The sequence below is a fragment of the Thamnophis sirtalis genome, unplaced genomic scaffold, assembly GCF_051295495.1.
Source record: "Thamnophis sirtalis isolate CommonGarterSnake01/CBP01778 unplaced genomic scaffold, rThaSir2_p1.2 scaffold_1, whole genome shotgun sequence".
NCBI lineage: Eukaryota > Metazoa > Chordata > Lepidosauria > Squamata > Natricidae > Thamnophis > Thamnophis sirtalis.
Window position 1 is genome coordinate 74681722 of NW_028261381.1, and position 22349 is coordinate 74704070.

The following is a 22349-nucleotide window of genomic DNA, read 5'->3' on the forward strand; positions in this document are numbered from 1 at the left end:
TTATTTCTCCTGCTCTCCTCCTCTGGTCATAACTTCCATTTGCTGTTCCAGCAGAAGTTGGGAATCTGGAAGAAGCCACAAAGTGAGCACCCAACTCTTTCACAGACAATGCAACTTACTCCAGAAGAATATATGGAGCACTCATGGAATTAGAAGCTTCTTTTGATTTATTCTTAATCTGTTTTAGGTGGTTTCTGTCATCTTCTCAGCCTGGGGCTAAGATATTTCATTTGGGTATCACAACATTGAACCGGTGTACACAACATTGATTGCATCCAACTCTAAACTGTGGGATGATCTTCCCCAGGCATTTCATGTAAATGTTAAACAGAATGGAGGAGAGCCCTGAGCTCTGAGACACATCTCATTGAAGCATGGCTTCATTTTTCCTCTCCCAAGAAGAGAATGTAACAGTTATTCAGAAAGGAGAATAATCCCTGTACAAGAGCCCATCCATTGCCCCAGCCTCACAGTCATCCCAAAAGGATTCCATGCTATGGAACAGATTTGAGAAGCAAATCTCCACTCCCTACCTCCTGCTGCAGGTCATCCCGAGAATAACATTAGCAATAGCACTTAGATGTATATACCGCTTCACAGTGCTTTACGGCTCTCTCTAAGTGGTGTACAAAGTTAGTCTATTGCCCCCAACAATTTGGGTCCTCATTTTACCCACCTCAGAAGGATGGAAGGCTGAGTCAGCCTTGATCCTGGTGAGATTTGAACTGCCAAATTGCAAGCAGCCGGCAGCCAGCAGAAGTAGCCTGCAGAACTGAACTCTAACCACTGTGCCATGGTCTTGGAACTTGACTGAAAAGGATCCTGATAAATTGTCTGATCCATGCTCCTTGGCAACTGGAATTCAGCCAGTCTTACCAAGAATGAATTGACCGAAGAATGCCCAATAGTTATCTAGAATGATTGGGTCATCAGATGACCTTTTAAGCATGGGAGAGGCATAACTGCCTTCTTCAAGGCTAGCAGCATCACTCCCTGACGGCCTTCTGAGGTAAATCAAAAGGAAAATCCTGATCAGATAAACTAATTCTGCTTCATTTGTTACAACAGAATTTTGCATTCCTGAAAGTCATTTCCACCCATTTCTTGGGTTGTTTCTTTACAACCCAAGAAACTAGGGATAATCTCTTCTGGGCTTCTTGTACCACCCATATTCTTGTTGTGGGCTCAGGTGCCTTTTATCTGACCATTCCCTTTGTTGTGTCTCTTATCCCTACCTCCCAAGGTCACTCCCATATAACATTATACCCCTTCTGAAAAACATTCATTCACCATTGTTATTCCTGTTCTGAACATTCTTTCTCTATTCTGATCTGCTGTCTCTATCCCCTCATGACTGTCCCAGTGATAAAAGTCAAGAGATAGAAATTTTGTTTTAGTCACATTAATCTGAAAAAAAAACCTTAATATACATATACACTTTCTTCCTCAAAGAACACAAACATAGTACCAAAGACGCTGAAGTTTTTGCTTTCAGCTCAAGATGCATATGTAAACAGCTGAAATACTAGCTCAAGTGAATTTAGAAAAGAAAGAAGAGAGGGGTAAACATCAAATAAAATCATAGTGGGAAGGCAAGAAAATAGGATTTTTTAAAAAGATTATGTTCAAAAAGAAAAAATGTTAATAGACAGCATTCTCACAGTCATATAAGAAGCCTGTCCATCCATACGAGATGTAGAACTTTCTGTACATAAATTTATCCAAATTGTTACACAAGATAAGAAAAGGCACTTCAGGAAGAATGGAATTTGAGACTGAAAAGAGAAATTATGGGAGCTATGCTTAACTTTTTTACCACCTACTTTTAAATCCAAATCTTGTCCCACAAATGGTTGTTTGTTTTTGCTTATAGGATTGCATTTTTCTTTCATCACACTTCTGCCTGACACTTTAAGAATAATTTCTGTACTCCTGCATAATGCCTTCTTGCAGATGTGAAAATGCTTTTTGTTTTCTTCCAGGAATATTACAAGTGAGGTTAATATGAATGCAATCTACCTACTTTAAGCAGATCATCAGAAATATTTTCCAAGAAGCAAGGTTTTTAAAAAATGCGTTTTCACTTTGTGCCCTTTATAAAATAAAGCAAATACAATTTATATAGGGATGATGTATTTATTTAACATGTCATAAATTTTGGAGCAAATAATATCCAAGCAGATATCCATGGAAGTCTGCATGTGATACTTTATACAGCCTGCGAGGCAAACTAAAGCATTATTTAAGAGAGGACCAACTTTGGCAGAAAAATTCTAGCTATGTTCTGAAAATAATTTCAAGAAGAAACTTCCTGTATATGCCACAGTGAATAGACAGATTGCTGGTTTTTATTAGCTAACAAGACAGGTTTACCAACAGAATCATCTCTAGATTCTAGATCCAAATTCGGATAATCTCTGCAGATTGTTGAAGTTAACTACATTATTCCAGATGCTTCTCATGGACAGACTATGGTAACTGTCATTTTTTAGTATAGGCTTATGAGTGGAGTGACTGAGAGTTAAGATTTACATCAAGCTCAAACTTGCAAAGCAATCTTTATGGACACTACACTTAACCAACCCTTATATATCAATCACATTTGAATTTGTTAAAAATACTTGCATATTGGAGTGATTGATGAACCTTCGGACTGATAAGGTTCTACCATATTCATTGGCAAGTTTGCTTCTCTTTAAAGATACTGGTGTGAATTTTATTTCTAAAGTTTTAAAAATATGATCTTTTGGGGGGGATTGTGCAGTAAAATAGGGTTAGTATTTGGATTTTGGAAAGTTAATAATGGATTAAGGGGCAGAAGGCTTTGGAATTATAGCTTTGAAATATTTAGAATTTTTTTCATGAAAAAATGGAGATTGTTCTTGATTGTTTTATGATAAGGATACCTTGAAGGCTAGACACTAGAGCCAGAGGATTTTAAAAAATGAAACAGAATTCCTTTGTGCAAATTTTGGACTAAGACAGAATGGATCAGATGCTTGATATAATTGACAGAACATGTTCTTACAAAGTTGTAAAATAAGAACGAGCTGCAGTGAATATTTATGACATTAATTTGAAGGAGAATTGACTGCAATACAAATGGATCTGATGGAGAAACTGGTGTTAATAGAGTTTAACGTTTAAGACCTCTTTTCAAGAGTAGGAACTTCTGTACCAAAGCTAATAACCCTCTCAATTACCCATAATTCGATTAAATCAAAATTCCATTTTATAGCAGATTTTAAGGTCTGAATTGACTACTATATGCCCAATTCACTCATTGAATTAAGAGAGATTTGTTCAATCACGATTTCTTGAATATGACTGTATTTATTTGATTTTATAAATTTGTAAATCATAATTGCTAGGCTCATATATTACACAACCCAAAAAACAGTTACTACATGCTTTAGGGGGATATGTGAGCTCAACATTTCTAAATCTTGCCCTATATTCCATTTGAAATAGGCATTTTGAATGTAAAATCAAGACAACAAGGCTGTAACCTATGTACAGTTTATATGTGAGTAATTAGCTTTACTTTACTTTTACTTTTATTGAGTTTGTATGCCGCCCTATTCCCGAGAGACTCAGGGCGGCTCACAATAACAAAAGGGGGGGGATACAAAAAAATAAAATATAAACAACAATTTAAAATTCTACAACAGCCGTAACCTCGAATGGGGCTGGATAGTTCAACAGCCCCAGGCCTACCGGAACAGCCAGGTCTTAACTGCTTTGCGGAAGGCTGGGAGGGTAGTAAGGGTCCGGATCTCCACAGGGAGATCGTTCCAGAGGGCCGGAGCAGGCTCAGAGAAGGCCCTCCCCTGAGGAGTCGCCAGCCGACATTGGCCGGCAGATGGAATTCGGAGGAGGCCTAGTCTGTGAGATCTAATAGGTCTTTGGGAGGTAACTGGCAGGAGGCAGTCTCTCAAGTACCAAGGTCCGATATCATGTAGGGCTTTAAAAGTAACGACTAGCACCTTGAAGCGTGTCTGGAGACCAATGGGCAGCTAATGCAGCTCGCGGAGGATAGGTGTAACGTGGGTGTACCGAGGTGCACCCACAATTGCTCGCGCGGCTGTGTTCTGGACAAGCTGAAGTCTTTGAACACTCTTCAAGGGCAGCCCCATGTAGAGCGCATTACAGTAGTCCAGTCTTGAGGTGACGAGGGCATGAGTGACTATCCGAAGAGCCTCCTGGTCCAGGTAGGGCTGCAATTGGTGCACCAGGCGAACCTGGGCAAAGGTCCCCCTGGTCACAGCAGGCAGATGATGTTCTAAAGTCAGCTGAGGATCCAGGACGACTCCCAAATTGTGAGCCCTCTGTGAGGGGCGTATAATTTCACCCCCCAGGCTGAGAGATGGAATAGCTGGACCATCTTTGGGAGGGAGCATCAATAGCCACTCGGTCTTGTCGGGATTGAGCGCCAGCTGGGCTGTTAAGTATATTCTCTTAGGAGCGTTACAAGTATTTTCAAACAAAGTATCAAAACACAATGCAGCTCGCTAGACTTTGGCTTACTAAGTTGCAATAACCTGGCCATTATGTTTTTTTTAAAGTTATTGACTGATGGCTTACTATACTGTTTGAATCTGACCATTATGGTTCTATGGTTACCCATGATTGAAGCATACACTTAGCACTTGTGAACTCAGCTGGTGGTTATATATTTCAAAATGTAGAGCCTTCTTCACATACAGGAAGGAAAGTTTTTTGGTTTCATTTTGTAGCAGGGCTTGTGGATTCATTAAACATATTTTATGTCAGCAGTTTGTGAGTTTTTTTCAGAGAGAACGAGTAAGTGAGTAAGTCAGCAAGTAGAGAAAAGAGCATTTTGGTGTCGCTTGTGTGCAGATATCCTGACTTGGATTAAGTTAGCAATTTATCTACTTTTCCATGCGTCATACTTGAATTCTAAACTCTATACATGAACTTTATTTTCTGTCTTTTCCCCTCCCCAACTCCAGTTTAGAAGAAGCATAGTTCATTTTGAATCAGACTGTTTTAAAGGCAGCATGAGATGGACAATAAAAATTGTGCACTACTATGGAGCATGTTATTCCTTGTACAAACTACTTGCTTGAAATCTATTCCTTCACCTCCCTCCCCTTAAAACCTCTGCTTTTAAGCTTCCTTGAAAATGGCTGCCATCTCAACGCACCATACCTTCGGGAAGCTAACACTGATTTTTGTGCCTGATTGAGTGCTTTGTCCTAGGCGGCGTTAGTGCGTGTATTGCTTGTGTATGTTTGAATTGCTGATGCTTTGAAGTTCAACAGAGTTTTCCACATCAGAGGATGCATTGACATGTGTGCTAGCCAGCATATAAATGATACCAACATTGTAACTAGCAGCCAATCTCTTTTGAGCAAAAAATAAAAAAGACATCATATTTTTAAATTTTAATCAATTAGTTTAAATCTGTTATATTTCACATATGACCTGCTTTTCAGATCTTTTGTTCTCTTTATTATTGTGGTTTGCAAGAGGGAGTGATGCTGGATTCTTTAATATAGAATTGACCAAGGCTTTTCTTCCTCATTAGATGTAATAATCCTCTTTATGACTTAAAAAATGTTTCTAAAGGTAATTGTCGACAGTTCCCTTTTTAAAGATGCAATCCCAGAACCAATGGATTGCTAAATAATATAGGGAACAATTCTCCATAAGCAAGAAAGTTAGTCTCTCAAAATGTGGAAATTTGTTTTTATCTGTTCTTTTTTGTAATATGCTCAGTGATACAGTGCATGTATATTTTCTGCCTTTGGAATAACCCCTCTGGGAAGATTAGCCTGAGAATGGTGAGGTCTAGGGGTGAAGTTTATGGCACAGCAAAAAAAAAAAAAAAAAAAACCCACATGTTGCCTGCAGGCTAGATGTAAAAAAGATGTTGAGACTCTAGAAAGAGTGCAGAGAAGAGCAACAAAGATGATTAGGAGACTGGAGACTAAAACATATGAAGAACGGTTGCAGGGACTGAGTATGCCTAGTTTAATGAAAAGAAGGACTAGGGGAGACATGAGAACAGTGTTCCAATATCTCAGGGGTTGCCATAAAGAAGAGGGAGTCAAACTATTCTCCAAAGCACATGAGGACAAGACAATGGGTGGAAACTAATCAAGGAGAGAAGCAACCTAGAACTAAGGAGAAATTTCCTGACAATTAAAACAATTACTCAGTGGAACAACTTGCCTCCAGATGTTGTGAATGCTCCAACACTGAAAGTTTTTATGAAGATGTTGGATAAACATTTGTCTGAAGTGGTGTAGGGTTTCCTGCCTAAGGGCAGGTTGGACTAGAAGACCTCCAAGGTCCCTTCCAACTATTCTATTCTATTCTATTCTATTCTATTCTATTCTATTCTATTCTATTCTATTCTAGTTTAGTGTATCATTCCTAGGTGCACAGAGAGCAAAATACCCATAAAAAAACATCCATTTATAAAGTTTCATGCATTTTCTATTCAAATTTGGCTAGGGGCCATCAAGGAACTTTTCACTAGTATTGTTTGGCTGAACAAGTGCTACAAGTGAAAGGTTTAATAGGGAACTTTTTCAGTACTCGTTATTCTGCATATACAATTAAGAATGGCATTAGAATTAGAATCACTGTGGATGCCTGTGTTTGCTAAGCCCATATGGCGTACTGAAAGAGAAAAGAGATTATAGCCTGTCATGTTTATACATTTTGTGTAGTTCGAGTAAGTGGATAGCTTGCAGAGGTGACCTTGCAGAGAGAGGTTTGCAATATCAGCCATTCAAGTTTTTCTCTTTCCTGTTTAATTGAATAGTGTTCCTGATGTTTCTCCAAGAAAGGTGATTTTGGCAGGGGAACATATTTTGTACTCGGTGTTATCTTTCTCCAGAAAGTGTTTAAATTGCTAACCAGTCGCCTCTTCCTTCTGATGATGATACATTTCATAAGCTGCATGTGTTAAGTAAATGATCCTTGGTCCTGAGGGGCTGGCAGCATCCATTAGGACTTTGAGCTGTTTAAATCCAGTGATGCTCTCTTGTCAGTCTGATATTCTTGGAACCTTATCTGAATCCGCCCCTTCTGGAAAAAAAAAAGTCTTTGTGGATTGAGATTCTGAAATCACTATTTTCTGCCTGAAGATAGTGGGGCCAAAGTCAGATGAAAACTTGTGATGTGTGTGCATTCACATTGTCAGTCAGTCAGTCAGTCAGTCAGTCAGTCAGTCAGTCAGTCAGTCAGTCAGTCAGTCAGAATAGAGCTGGAAGGGACCTTAGAGTTCTTCTAGTCCAATTCCAGAAGAGACTGGACTGTCACCTCTCATAAATGGTGTAGGGTCTCCTGTTTGGGTGGGGGTGGGGTTGAACTAGATGACCTACAAGGTCCCTTCCAATTCTGTTAATCTGTAATCTGTAGTTCCCTACTCAAGCAGGAGACCCTCACTGTTAGGAAGTTTCTCCTCAATTCCAGGTTGTTTCTCTCCTTGATTAGTTTCCATCACGGATGGGCTTCAAACATTTTAGCAAGGGGTTCTGTGCCTGGTTGCTGGGTGGGTGTGGCCATGGTGGGTGTGGCCTAGTCAGCCTCCTGCACCATAGAGGGGGCACGTTTTTGCCCTCCTTCAGCTCCGGAGGCTTTCCTTGAGCCTCCGGGAGGGCGAAAATGATCTCCCCAGATTCCAGAGGCCCTTTTTGCCAAATGTCCAGTAGGCCTGTTTTTCGCCTTCCCCGAGCCTCTGTGCACACCCTGCACTTACCTGCATCCAAAACGGGCTGTATGGGGACTCCTGGGAGGGGAGTGGGAGGGTGGGTGGGGCCAGCCAGGAATGGGATTTGGCGATTCTCTGAACTGCACAGAATCTTAGCTAGAGGTTCTCCCGAACCCCTGTGAATCCCCAGCAGCCCAGTTCCATCCATTGTTTCTTATCTTGTGTTCTGGTGCTTTGGAAAACAAGTTGAAACCCTCCTTTTTGTGGCAGCTGCTCACATATTGGAATATTGCTATCATGTCGCCCCAGTCCTTCTTTTCTCTAAACTAGCCATACCCAGATCCTTGGTGAACGAAAGTCACTTTGTGCACTAAAATAACCAAACAGAGAGGAAATCTTGAGCTGACAATGTCATGGCAGTGAAGTAAGTGCAAAACACTATTTGTGCTGCTGCCAATTCCAGGGGTTTACAGATGAAAAAAATTCACAGCAAATTATGAGTCCCCCCCAGGTTATGCACGCCTACTTCTGCTCATGAAATGAAGCTTCCAAGTAACTATCTATTCTATAAACCTTGCAAGTCTTCTGCCATGGCTTTTCCTCAGACCTTCACAAATCTAAAAAGATTTGTGGTAGAGGGATGCATGAAAAGGGGAGTCCATTTAGTGCTTTGCAATTACTTCTGTCTTTCCTAATATATGGACAGTGTTTCCATTTTTAATTTCCTAGAGCTTGCTTCAATTGCACTGCTTTCTCATGCTCTAGTCCGTTTCAACTCTCAAATATTCTTGTGTTCTACAATTTCTGAAGGGAGACTTTCATTCAACTTCCCTAACATGGCATTCTCTATGACGAGGTTTGGATGACAGCTAGCATATTGGCTGGCTGGGGATGATGGGAGATGTAATTCAATGCAGTTTGTGGCACTAACAAGGAAGGCTGCGAGTGAACACTAGAGCCCCAGGAGTAGCAGTGCTTGTTATGAAATAAGAAGATTGAACAACACATACTGTTGTGGCAGGCAGCAGATTGTTGTCTGATATTCCAGCTGCAGAGATTCTCAGCATTGCTGTGGCTATGATTTTTCTTTAAAAAATGTGAACAATCACTATGACTATGCTATGTGAAGCAGTAGGGAAAGTGGATCCTCCTAATAGCATGAATGAGGGCTCTGTGGTCCGATGCAGAGGCTATCCAGGGCAGAAATAGCAGAAATATTTATTCTTCCATATATAAAGGACAAAACCACCAATTCGTTTTATTAGAACTTCTCAGTGCACAGGTTGGATCAACTTGGTGCTTGAATTAACCTTAGCATTCCAATTGTAATTTTATTGATTTGACACACTGACCATTTGACCTTTCTCCAGGTACTCCCCCCCCTCCTGTTTCCTCCACTCTCCTCCTCCCAAAGTACGCTAACCAGAGAAAGAATAACTGGCATCAGTTTCCTCGTGACTTCATAGCAGAGATGGGAATGTTCCCTAGGCGTAATTCAGGGTTTTAATCATTATAACCCATATATCAAGATGGAATGCCCCAGATGCAGAGAGGAAGATACCTACCCTTTCCAGAAACAATTGCCAGGACTCACATTTCTAGGGTGCTGTAGCCCTGAATGGGAAGTGCTTGGAATCTGGGGGGGGGGGAGGGGGAAGAGACCCAACTTTTCAGTACAAGCAAATCAATGCTGTGTCAGATGCATTGCAAAAGCGAAAGAGGAAACTGTCCAGAGTGTCAGTGCAGGCATCCCAGATAAGAGTGCAAAACAAACAAACAAACCCCAAGAAAACTTAGGAATTTCTCATCCCCAAGCCAACGTGCTTGCAGGAAATTCATTGGCTCCCTGCTTTTAGGAGCAATTACCCTTAGAGCAGCCATCAATTCTGTAGCCTCTTCTGAAGGGGCTATAAATCCAAGCAGTCACTGTCAGCTGGAATGATTAAAAAGAAAAAAAGGAAAGAAAGGCTGCTTCTCCTGTACCCCTCTGCCCAGGATGAATGCAGCTACCTAAGGAGGCAGGACTCTGGGCACAGAACAGTAGCTTCCCCACCTGTAGCCTGATTGGTTAAAAGCAGCTCATGTTGGATTTGCTGTGAAGAGGCTAAGGGGGAGGGTTTTATTTTAAAGAAGGTGGTGATGTGGAGGGGGGGAATAGAGGAGCCCGAGAGTACATTTGATTGGCTGGGGGAGGGGGCTTGAGCTGGAGAGAGTGCTGAGCAGGCATTCATGAGATACGGTGAGGCGAGCGTCTTTCCTCCTGCCTCCCACTTCAGATGCAAGGACAGGCTGGAGCGCTGTGGCTGGGTTAATAGCACGGAGAGGGAGCACGCCTGGATTGGAATCTCAAGAGTGACAGCGCCGTGCATGAAGCACCTTCTACTTCTTCCGTCTGTCCTGGGCTTCCTCTGTCCGAGGAGAGACGGGGAATCATTTAAAGTGAGCTGCACCATCTCCGGGCAGAGCGATGGGACCAAGAGGAGCAGGGCAGGAGAACTGCTTGCTGTTGGGATAATCTCTAATCTTAGCCTCTTTTCTGTGCAACATCCCTGGTTTACTGTTTTTGGTGTCTTTTTAGGAGCAATGTGGATTGAAGGTTTTATGTGGCACTTGGGATAATCCGCAAGACTGTCGCTCTCCCTTTCAAAAGCAAAGCAGACCATTGCTCTCCCTGGGTCTCTCTCTCTCTCTCTTTCTCCCCCCTTTTGACTGTGGGGAGGGGAAGACTGTGGCACCAAAGAAGATGTTTTCTGCGCAGGAAAGATTTCTCCACAAGTAAGCCCAGGGGTTTCCTAACTCCTGGCTGAGCGGGTTTCGCTGCGTTAGGCAAGGGGCTGCTTTTGCAACTCACTTGACTCCTTGACAGAACCATGGCAGGCAAAAGAACAGCTGGCAGAAAACATTAGGGGGTGGGTGGGAGCCAACTGAGGAAGTTGTGGAAAGCCTGTCCTTCCCAACAAAACAAAACTGCAAAGATTCTTGTCAATACTAACTCTGGAGCACTTTTGACGTCACCATGCGCAGATCTAGCACCGATGAATCAACTTACCATAGGAGCCCTTCTGTGGACAGCAAGGATTACAGTTTTCCCAATGGCGCCTTCCGTCGCTACAGCAGCATGTACGGCGGCCAATTTGGAGCCGCAAGTAACTCTTTTTTTGGATTCCATACCAACCCGGGTCCTAAGGCCACCAAGGCTAAGTACACCTCCCCCAAGGGGAACAAGTATGTGGTCTTTTACTTGGATCTCTCCTTTATTTTTCTTCTAGAACTGAAGAGGTGCAGCATGGCTCACAACTGCCTGCAGTGCATTAAGTACCTCATGTTTGTCTTCAACTTGCTCTTCTGGGTGAGTATGTACCTGTGCATGGGTTTATTTAGCTCTTGGGTGTCTCAACAAGTCTGGGGCTAGTTTGCCTCTCCAACTTTTGGGCAGCAAGTAATGGGGACAATGGGAGCTGGTTGTAGGCATTATACATCATGCACGCTGAAGTTGTAGACTGAAGTGACACAATTTTGGGTGACACCATTTGAGGCTGCGGGGGTGGATCCTCATGCCTTTGAATGCTCTGTCGGTGAGAGAGAAAGAGAGTCATTCATAGAGAACGCCAACACATTAGCAAGAAATTGGCAGGTGTCCTTGCTTCTTGCATGCCAGCAGCTTTTTATGGTAAGGAGCATTTTAAAAGACAGAATCCCAATCCTTAGTATGAAGTGGTACAGTCCAGAGTCCTGCCACTTCATTTGCCTCTTTGCTCTGCATAATGGTAGAACCAACCTGGCTTTTCCTGTTGAGGTTGCTTGAGTTAGTGAGGACCAAGAAAATATTGGTCCCTGTTTTGTTCTGTTTTTCTGTGTTCTTCATCAGTCTTGTTAAGCTGCATGCATATCCAGATGCTGTTCCTGAGGCTGGGAATTCATTGCACTTCATGTTCCATATGAATCTGTGCCCCTGCTCAAGTCTCAAATGTGTTGTTAATTGCTGTGTGGGATCATGTATCTAATCTCGGATTTGCATAGTCTCTTTAAAAGATGATTCTTGAAATACTAAGACACAAATTGATGCTACTCTGTGGTGATGACCAGGAATAATCTGAATCAATGTGTACATTGTGCATATGAAGATAAGCTGTGCCCTTGTGTCTGATAGAGTCATCAATATTAGTGATACTGCAGGTGGAATTTGAGAGATTAGCAAGCTAGTACCTGGTTTTCTGCAGTAAGAAGACACTTTACAGCACAGGAGTAGACTTACTGGGCAAAATGTGAACTGCACATCCTGGTAAGTAACTTCCAGTCCTGTGATAAGGTGTCATATTCCTTCATTTCCAAATAGTATTTGAAAATCCTGACTATAAAGTGACTTTCTTTCTGTGCCACTTATTCAATTTCCTGTACAGAAACAATGTGTTGGTGGAAAAACATTGACTTGACCAGATGATTGATATATCTCTATCTCTATCTCTATCTCTATCTCTATCTCTATCTCTATCTCTATCTCTATCTCTATCTCTATCTCTATCTCTATCTCTATCTCTATCTCTATCTCTATCTCTATCTCTATCTCTATCTCTATCTCTATCTCTATCTCTAATTCTATCTATCTACCTACCTACCTACCTACCTACCTACCTACCTACCTACCTACCTACCTATCTATCTATCTATCTATCTATCTATCTATCATCTATCATCTATCATCTATTGTCTATCTATGAATTGTACATTCATAAAGTTGGAAGGGGGCCATCCCGCCCAATCCCCTTCTCAATGTTGAAATCCAAATTAATAATCCCAAACAGATGGCTTTCCAGCTTCTGTTTGAACACATTATAGGAGAATACATTAATTTTTTTAAAGCAACTGGAGTTGTATTGCTGTTAATTTAATTGCACATTAATTAATTTTGCCCATAGAATTCTTAACACAGTTGTCTAGCATATTTTTTGTAGAAAAATAGATAACAGAAGGCAACTTTACTTTAGAAGGTATTAAAAGGTGCAGTTTACTGGAGTAGGTATAGCACTCTTTCAAATGTTTTTCTTTTCTTTTCAGGAAGCAAAGCTAAAGACTTCTTATACTATTCCTCATCACCCTATTCAGTATTTTAAGAATAAAAAATTTAAGATTGAGAAACTGACGGGGCCTAAACAGGCCCTATTATGATATTTGCATGGAAAACTAACCCAGGTCGTCTTTCTTCTTTTTGCCACAAACAAAACATTTCAAGCACATGCAAATATTGGGGGGAGCGGGGGTGGGGCAAGAAAACAACAACAGCTGGAGCCTTGTTGGGACGGAGGGAATGTGGTGGAATTGCTGGTTGCTTTAAAAAGGTCAGGCTCAGATTGATCCAGAATCTCCACCTCCCCCCCCAATACATTTTCCTCTCTTGTTTCAAGGGCTGTCTGTGTGTGTGTGTGTGTGTGTGTGTGTGTGTGTGTGTGTGTGTGTTTCTCAGCGTTTATTTACTTGTTAACAGATTTTTTTGAAGCACAGGGAAACTCTGTGAATAAGCCGAAAGAAAACATCACTCAGGCTGTTTCCCAGCTTCCAATTCTCTGACACAGCTAGAGTCCCAGTGTGTGTAGCCAGTTTGTCCCAAAGCTTCTTGAAAAGACAGAGAATCGGATTTGTTGACCTTTTCATCCACCATCTCTTCTCCATCTCTTACTGAACAGAGAGCTCAGTCAACCAATTGAACAATATATGCAGAAAAACACACACACGAAGATAGCCTTCCTTTTGAAAATAATGCCCAGGAAAAGACTTAAAGGATATTCTCTGAAATTCTTCCATGCACCCTGCACTGCAGAGAAGGCATGCTTTTTACGGCTTGCAATGCAGACTTACAACAGGAATGCTGCAAAGATTTTCCTTTTAATTTAACCAATTCAAGATATGCTATTGTAGTATTTCTTGAAAACGAAGACGAGAGTTATAGCTCTTTGATGTTTCTTCTTTTTCTCAAACTCTTGGGCAGAAAGGTGCCTGTGGTGTGATAAGGTGCCCGTGTCTCAAGGTTAGATCAGGGAACATACAAGAATTTATCTGTTGATACTAATCCACATTTGAATATAATGTATAATTTTTTTTCAATATTTAATTTTTTATCTTTTTTTAGGGACTGGATTTATGTTTTGGTAGTTTGAATGACGTTTAAGAATCTAGGGCAAGCTCAGTTCAGAGCTTCCATCTCCACTACGGTGCAAATGCTTTCTCTAACAGGAAGGAGTATTCCTAGATAATTTTAAAAAACATTTTATATGTTCCACACAGGAGACTTTTCTCGCTGGCTCAGAGATGCTGCATTACCCATTAAAATGACAACAAAAAATGTTTATGTTGTGAAATGGAGATTAAATATGTGTCACAAGTACAGCTGAAGAGTCCATTGTATACCCAATGGTGAATAGGTTTGTTATTAGCAGCTGTTGGGAAAATGTAATTGTTCTTATGCGCCCGAAGATACAGTTCTCCTTGGATGTGATCAATTCCTAGATATCTCCACACAAAGCTGCAAATTTTCAACAGTATTAATAACTATGGCTTATAGAAGGTGGTTTGGTGCTTTTATTTGCACTACTAACTGTTTCAGTTCTCCATCCCCCCCAATCTATCATTTACCTATCCAACCATCCATCCACCCACCCAATCCTAAGTATTAACTTTATATGCTTCCTATGTTGCCAAGCACAACTCTGGGCAGCTCTAGCTATGGTATATAATTTTATTTATTTATTTGATTGATTCATTGATTTCTATAAGCCTCCCCCCCCCATCTTGGGAAACAACTCTATATGTATTTTTTGTTTTGGACAGTAAACAAATGAATACGCCGAACTGACCTTCACATTAGGAGAATCTAGCAATATTACCACATCCTCATAATATTATGTACTCACTTATGCTCACCATGCATCTCTTATTCATTCAAAATGAAAAGTATTTTAAGCCCACTTGCACTTTTGTACCTAGTTTATGTCATGTAGGAAGACAGTAGAACTTCCATTTCTATATCTTGCTCTACCTAGGTCACTAACTCTATTCAGGAGTGACCATTTGTATAAGTTGGCCTAGTTCCAATGTTTTCATTGCAAAGGCACACATTTATTTCCCTCTAATTTTGAAAACAACAGCTTCATCCATATGCCATGGAACACTTTGCAAAGCCTGAAGCATGTACCAGTAGGGATTGAGATATGTGTGTGTTTGTGTTTGTGTGTGTGTGTCCTTATATTTTGGAAATGGGGGGGGGAATGAATTCATGCAGCTGGACTCAAGGATAAATGCAAGGTGATGGAATGGACATTTTGTTTGAATTATGCCAATCTGATTACAGCTCAATACTTAGCTCAATTATGTTTTGATCCAAAACAGGTTGCCTAAAATCAAACATTTCTAACCAGTTATGATGGAAAATGGTTTTGCATCGTAACTGGTTAGTGTTGGGTTAATGACTTTCTGGACGTGTTAGGAGATGGGCAATGACATTCATATGGATTATGTTTTAAGAAATGTCAACTATCCAGAAGGAAATGGGGTGCAGGACAGAAACAGAGACATAAAAGATGATTGAAAGCAGAATACATTGGCACACACACACATACATACATGTACATATGCTCAGAACAGTATTTTGGATTGATGGTTGCTGAGAATATACCCAATATACACTTCAGACATCAGCATGGGTTTCACACAAAAACTGTCATATATAGCTGTTCAATCTGCTTTTCTTTTAAAATATTCTGTAAATGTTTTCTGCAAAACTGGGCCTTTTCTGCAATACCATACAATATGAACAGTTCATATCATCAGGAAACACTCTACTTTCAGATTCTAGTTTTTGTTTATTATGTGGTGATGCTTCATATAGCAATGCTTTGGATTTTTCTGGAGAAATCAAGACAAAACATAGCATAAACTTTGTTGTATATTTCAGGTCAACATTGACAATGGCAGGGCAAATTGTTTTGTTAGGAAGGGGTATGGCATAGGCATGTGACTGAATGTATAAAACTTGCTTGTCATGTAAAGAAGATTTGGAGTTTGGAAGTAGTGAGTTTTCAAGTCAACACTCAAAGGTTTGGTTTCTTTGAAATAAAATGTAGTACTGCAATTCTTATCAGTTTGGGGACATTCACATTTCATATAGTGGATTATGTGTAGTTAAAATACAGATAGAGTAATGGTAGCAATCTCCAGTAAGTGTTGGCTAGAAGATTAACAGTTCTTGCCAAGAATAACCCCAAAGTAGATCTTTGCTGGTCAAAGTTGGGGAGAAATATGCTATAGGAGATGGTTGGCAGTCAGAAAATTAAGGAAAGTGTAGTAAGAGGCAACACTTAGAAAGATAGCCAGACAAGTGAGATAAGGCCAACCCCCCAGTTGTGCATTAGATACAGAACCAGGCCTGCCTGGAAGTATAATTTTTTAGTTTAGTTTTAGTTTTATTGCAAATTTATATGCCGCCCTTTTCCCTGAGGGGACTCAGGGCGGCTTACAACAATAAAGGGAAGGGGGTGCAAGACAAAACTTAAAAAGAAAAAAAATCGTGATTAAAGAAAATTGGTCATAAAAACACAACATTCACTCAACATTCGGGCGGGGTGAGAGTAATCCTATCCCCAGGCCTGACGGGATAGCCAGTTCTTGAGGGCTGTGCGGAAGGCCTGGACAGTGGTGAGGGTACGGATCTCCACGGGGAGGTTGTTCCATAATGTCGGAGCTGCAACTGAGAAGGCTCTCCTCCGCGTAGTCGCCAGTCGGCACTGACTGGCGGATGGAATTCGGAGGAGGCCTACTCTGTGCGATCTGATGGGACGCAGGGAGGTAATTGGCAGGAGGCGGTCTCTCAAATAGTCAGATCCACTACCATGGAGCGCTTTATAGGTGGTAAGTAAGACCTTGAAGTGCACCCGACGATCAACAGGTAGCCAGCGCAGCTCACGGAGGATTGGTGTTATATGGGCGAACCGTGGTGCGCCCATGATCACTCGCGCGGCCGCGTTCTGGACTAGCTGAAGTCGCCGGATGCTCTTCAAGGGCAGCCCCATGTAGAGCACATTGCAGTATTCCAGCCTAGAGATCACAAGGGCTCGAGTGACTGTTGTGAGAGCCTCCCGGTTCAGGTAGGGTCGCAACTGGCGCACCAGGCGAACCTGGGCAAATGCCCCCCTGGTCACAGCCGACAGATGGTGGTCAAAACTCAGCTGTGGATCCAGGAGGACTCCCAAGTTGCGGACCCTATCTGAGGGGAATAAATTTTGCCCCCCCAGCCTGATTGATGGAACGTTAACCAAATTTTTGGGAGGAAAACACAACAGCCACTCGGTCTTTTCCGGGTTGAGTACCAGTTTGTTAGCTCTCATCCAGTCTTTAACAGCCTCAAGGCCCCGGTTCATCACGTCCACCGCTTCATTGAGTTGGCACGGGGCGGACAGATACAACTGCGTATCGTCCGCATATTGATGGTACTTAATCCCGTGCCTCCGAATGATCTCGCCCAGCGGTTTCATGTATATGTTAAATAGCAGGGGGGACAGAACCGAACCCTGCGGCACCCCATAGGTTAGGGGCCTCGGGGACGATCTCTCCCTCCCCACCGACACCGACTGCGACCTGTCCGAGAGGTAGGAGGAGAACCACTGTAAAACAGTGCCGCCCACCCCCACCTCCCGCAGTCGTCGCAGAAGGATACCATGGTCGATGGTATCGAAAGCCGCTGAGAGGTCAAGGAGAACCAGGATGGACGCATAGCCTCCATCTCTGGCTCTCCAGAGATCATCGGTCAATGCGACCAAAGCGGTTTCAGTGCTGTAACCGGGCCTGAAGCCAGACTGGAAGGGGTCAAGATAGTTAGCTTCCTCCAAGGTACGCTGAAGCTGTAAGGCCACCACCTTCTCAACAACCTTCCCCAAAAAGGGGAGGTTGGAGACTGGACGATAGTTGTTAAGAACTGCTGGATCCAAGGACGGTTTCTTCAGGAGGGGCCTCACCACCGCCGCCTTAAGTGCGGTGGGGAGGTGTCCCTCCCGAAGAGAGGCGGTAACAACCGCCTGGATCCAGCCTCGTGTCACCTCTCTGCTGTTGGCAGTCAGCCAAGAGGGACACGGGTCCAGTATACAGGTGGAGGAACTTACAGCTCGCATAGCCTTGTCCACATCCCCAGAGGCAACATCCTGAAACTCAACCCAGAGATGGTCTACCAAGTTATTTCCCTGTGTCCCGGCTGGATCTGCAGGGGTGGAGTCCAGTTCCGATCGAAACCGAGCAATTTTGTCCGCCAAGAACTGACTATATTCCTCAGCCCTTCCCTGTATGGGGTTCCCCGTCTCCCTCCTATTTAGGAGGGAGCGGGTTATCCTAAACAGGGCGGCTGGGCGAGACTCGGCGGACGCTACCAAGGAGGCAATGTGTGATCTTTTGGCAGTTCTCAGTGCCCAAATATACTCCTTGGTGCAGGCTGTCAACAATGCTCGGTTCGGTACGGACCTATCGGATCTCCACCGGTGCTCTAGGCGTCTCCTCCGGCGCTTTATCTCGCGGAGCTCCTCGGTGAACCAAGGGGGTCTCCGCGAGCCGCTGACCCGGAGGGGCCGTAGTGGCGCAATTCGGTCAAGAGACTCTGATGCCGCCGAGTGCCAGGCCGCAGCAATAGTCTCCGCCGAACTGTGGGCGAGAGCATCTGGAATGACCCCAAGCTCCGTCTGGAACCTAACAGGGTCCATCAGTCGCCTGGGGCGGAACCACCTGGTCGGTTCCTCCTCCCTACGGTGGGGGTTTGGCCTCCGGAAGTCTAGCCTCAGTAGGTAGTGGTCTGACCACGACAGGGGAATGGTCTCATTTCCCCTCAGACCAAGATCATAATTCCACTGCTCCGAGAGGAATACGAGGTCGAGTGTATGTCCCGCCAAGTGGGTAGGGCCTCGAATTACCTGGGTCAGGCCCATGGCTGTCATGGAAGCCATGAACTCCTGCGCTCCATCAGAGTGTTCGCCGAGCGAAGGCAGATTGAAGTCCCCCAGAACCATTAGTCTAGGGAACTCAATTGCTAGCTCGGCTATTGACTCGAGGAGCGCAGGGAGGGCCGCTGCAACGCAGTTGGGAGGCAGGTACGTTAGCAGCAAACCCGCTTGACCCTTGAGGTCCAACTTCTCTAGCAGGGACTCACACCCGACAAGCTCCGGAGCAGGGATCCTACGAGGAGCTAAAGACTCCCGGACTACAATAGCCACACCGCCACCCCTTCTCTGGGCTCTCGGCTGATGAAGCACCTGAAACCCGTCTGGGCACAGCTCTACGAGGGGGACTCCTCCCTCCGTGCCCAGCCATGTTTCAGTAATACATGCCAGGTCTGCCCCCTCGTCTACAATCAAGTCCCGGACGAGGGGAGCCTTATGGATAACAGACCTGGCATTTAGCGACAGCAGCCTGAGACCAGGGTCCTGATCGCTCACGCCATCTGACCTTGGAGTGGGACTCATAGGGCCGGAAGGAGGGATCTCTGCAATATAGCGAACCCTCCTTCCCCTGTAATGGCCAGCCCTAAAGTCCCCGCCATATCTGCCTCTCCCTGTTATGACCGCAATGCTCCGACTCTCTCCCGTGGGCATAATTCCCCCAACCACCCCAATGGCCCCCGCATGTCCCGCCAGGTCCTCCGAATCAGGCATACTCAGGCACTCACACAGGCAGTCCCCACAATATAATTAAAACACAAAAAGAATACAGCAATAATAGTACTAAAAAGTGGGTCTTTCATACTAACTCATTCAGTCTCACGCACTCAACATACCCATTTAAAATTGCGCAACACAGAATTTAAAATTATAAGTTCCAGAAGAGCCAGCCTCCCTTCCTCCAGTTCCAGAGAAATCCAAGGCCAAAGTCCAAGAACCGTATTCTATAAATAGTTGTAGATGGAGGGGGGGCAGAGCACAGGCCCCAGGCATCAGCCAACACCAGCTTTGCAAACTCACACCCTCCAAATCCAGATAGAGCGTGGTATAATAAACAATAACGGTCCATAGGAGATAAAACGGTAGTATGCAGGGGGGTATCTTATCTTCCCCTTCTCCTGAAGTCCTGGAGCGGCCAAAGTCTATATGTCCAAAGTTTACAAGTGACTGGAACCAGTTAGAAGGGGGAAAGGGGGGGTGCCAACTTAATGTCCAGTTTTTAAAACGCCAAGTTCCTGTCCCTGAAACTGCCATCCTCTATCACTTCCTTCCCCAAACCAAATGCACCATAAGTATGTATACCATAAAATATCAGGATGTTAAACAGATGGTCGTTGTTCAGTGGTAGCAGGTGGTGGGGAAGAGCAGTTGTTCCGGGCCAATGCCGATGGTCGCAGGCCAGGCAGTAAAACTCGCATTAAGTGAGAACAGATAGACAGGCAAACGTGGCTCCACAGTGGCAGGGGCAGACAGGAAGGGAAAAAAGTTGTCCAAACCACGGGAGGGGAAAAAAGGAGAGGCTCCAAGGTGAGAGGGTAAGCACTAAAATACAGGATAGAGGAGGGACGGGTGTTCAGGCAAGCTATGATGGTAGTGGCTAATTGCCACTTAATTCGTTCGCCCAAGCCACAATAATTTCCTCCTCTTTACCATGATGGTTATGGTAATAGTGCAGATGATAATAGCCAATTTCAAATCCCCCAAGCTCACCGTTCCTTTTCTGGTTATAGGTAAAAATCCGGAGTTCCTCTCCACTAAAATCCAGAGTTCTTCTCCAAGCCCCAACACTGTTTGGATCTAAAAGAACAGTGGGGGGGGCAATCGTGAAAGCAAAAGCTCAGACAGCCATTTTCCATCCAATTCCTGCTGCCACCATTCCGCTGCTCTAAGGCACCTTCCCGGACCAGGGCTCACCAGGGCTCACCCAATAGGGCAGGCGACCTTCAGGGGCACCCAGGGCCCCCAAGTAGCCAAGATGTTCAAGACGCCAACCGTCCGCGTCTCGCCGCCGCCGCCCTCGCTCGGTGGATCAGCTGTTGGGTTGCTCAGCTGTTAAGCGCAGTGGAGCCTTCGGGAGCGATGTTTTTAAAAGATTTTTTCGTCCGGTCCTGGGGATTCTGATGACTTAATCTCACCCAGGGTCTTCCGGAAGTTTTTGCGGTCCGTTTGGAGGCTAACCAGCGCTTTTTCACAAGATTTGCAGAGAGCGAAAAAGCCCGGCCGCCATTCCAAACCCGCGCATGCATAAAATGTCACTGTAGTTAATGGAAGACCAATATGTGCCTGGAGATTCAGCTCATGTTGTACCTGGGGAATAGAATACTGATACTTTTCCCTTACTCCATAACTCAGAGATACCTCCTTGCAAAGATGTCATTTTACTACAGACTTGCAGCCTATCATTCAGTCAGAAAGTATTTCAAAGAGGCTATCAAACCTTAAAACCTAGCAATAATTCTGTCAGATTGACTAGAACAGGCCTCTGCTAGAAAATCTGGGAGTTACAGCAGGTTGGGGAAGGTTGCAATGGAACAATACAGTCCAAACCTTTCTGCAAATCAGAAGGCTGCCAATTCAAGAATGCTTGGTTCTTCCATTTTAGCACCAATTGAAATCGCTAACCCAGTCTGTTGTTAGCAGTACATAGGCAAAAACATCAGTAATGTTGCACTAATAGTTTTCAATAGAGGTACTTAAATGGAAACAAAGGCAGTAATAAACATGAATTGTTTCAGTAGTATGTCTGACACCAGAAGGCTGGAGAACAGTGGACCTATTTGGAAATTTGAGAACATACCATAGGTGTTTTCCCCAAATGACTGTTGTGATGGTCTTACTATCTCACAGATGTCATTTAAAAGCACTGATTTACAGGAATGTTGTTGACTAACCCATTCAACTTTTTCCTACTCACCTTGCTTTGTCCTTCTACTGGGCCGGTGTGTACCAGAGGTGGTATTCAGCAGGTTCTGATCAGTTCTGGAGAACCGGTAGCGGAAATTTTGAGTCGTTTGGAGAACCGATAAATACCACTTCTGATTGGCCCTGCCTCCATCTATTCTCTGCCTCCCGAGTCCCAGCTGATTGGGAGGAAATGGGGATTTTACAGTAACCTTCTTCTGGAGTGAGGAGGGAATGGAGATTTTACAGTATCCTTCCCCTGCCATGCCCACCAAGTCATGCCTACAGAACCTGTAGTAAAAAAAGTTTTGAATCCCACCACTGGTGGGCACACTTCCAAATAAGTGATTAGGCTCCATTTTATCCATTGTTCACTGGGGACCTAGCAGCAGTCTTTGAAACAGAGAGGATGCTGGAAAATAAGATTTAGCAGAATACCACTTTCTCATTTAAAAACAACAACAAATGAAATAGCAATTTTTTGAGGAGGGGAATAAAAGACTATGGGAGCCATCTGCAGGTATATGGGCACCACTAGGATATCACACTGGAGACTTCAAGTCTGTGTTATCTGCTGTTATAAGCTTTTCCATTTAAAATCCTATCAATTTCCACAAGGGTAGGGTCAGCTATAATTGTATCAATGATTCTTTTGGTATTTGAAGTTACTAGTGGTACTTATCCTAGGCTGGATGAGCATGTTTTACTTTGAGTGCTACTTATACCTTGGAACATCTTGTGAAATATATAATTTATATCAATTCTATTGTCATAGTAGTGCTATATTAATGCATGCC

General features: G+C 43.5%; 1 protein-coding gene across 3 annotated transcripts in view; it reads left to right on the forward strand.

Annotated features, from left to right (window-relative positions):
- The window catches only part of TSPAN4 (tetraspanin 4), a 741621-nt gene that overhangs the window by 446958 nt on the left and 272314 nt on the right, over positions 1–22349 (forward strand). For 2 of the 3 annotated variants that reach the window (XM_087716373.1, XM_087716366.1), the window contains one exon: positions 10957–11036. In XM_087716373.1, the coding sequence (XP_087572499.1) occupies positions 10974–11036 (63 nt within the window). In that variant the 5' untranslated portion in view covers positions 10957–10973. Of the gene's footprint in view, positions 1–9913; positions 11037–22349 lie in introns of those variants that run through there. The other variant, XM_014058554.2, reaches the window with a different exon arrangement.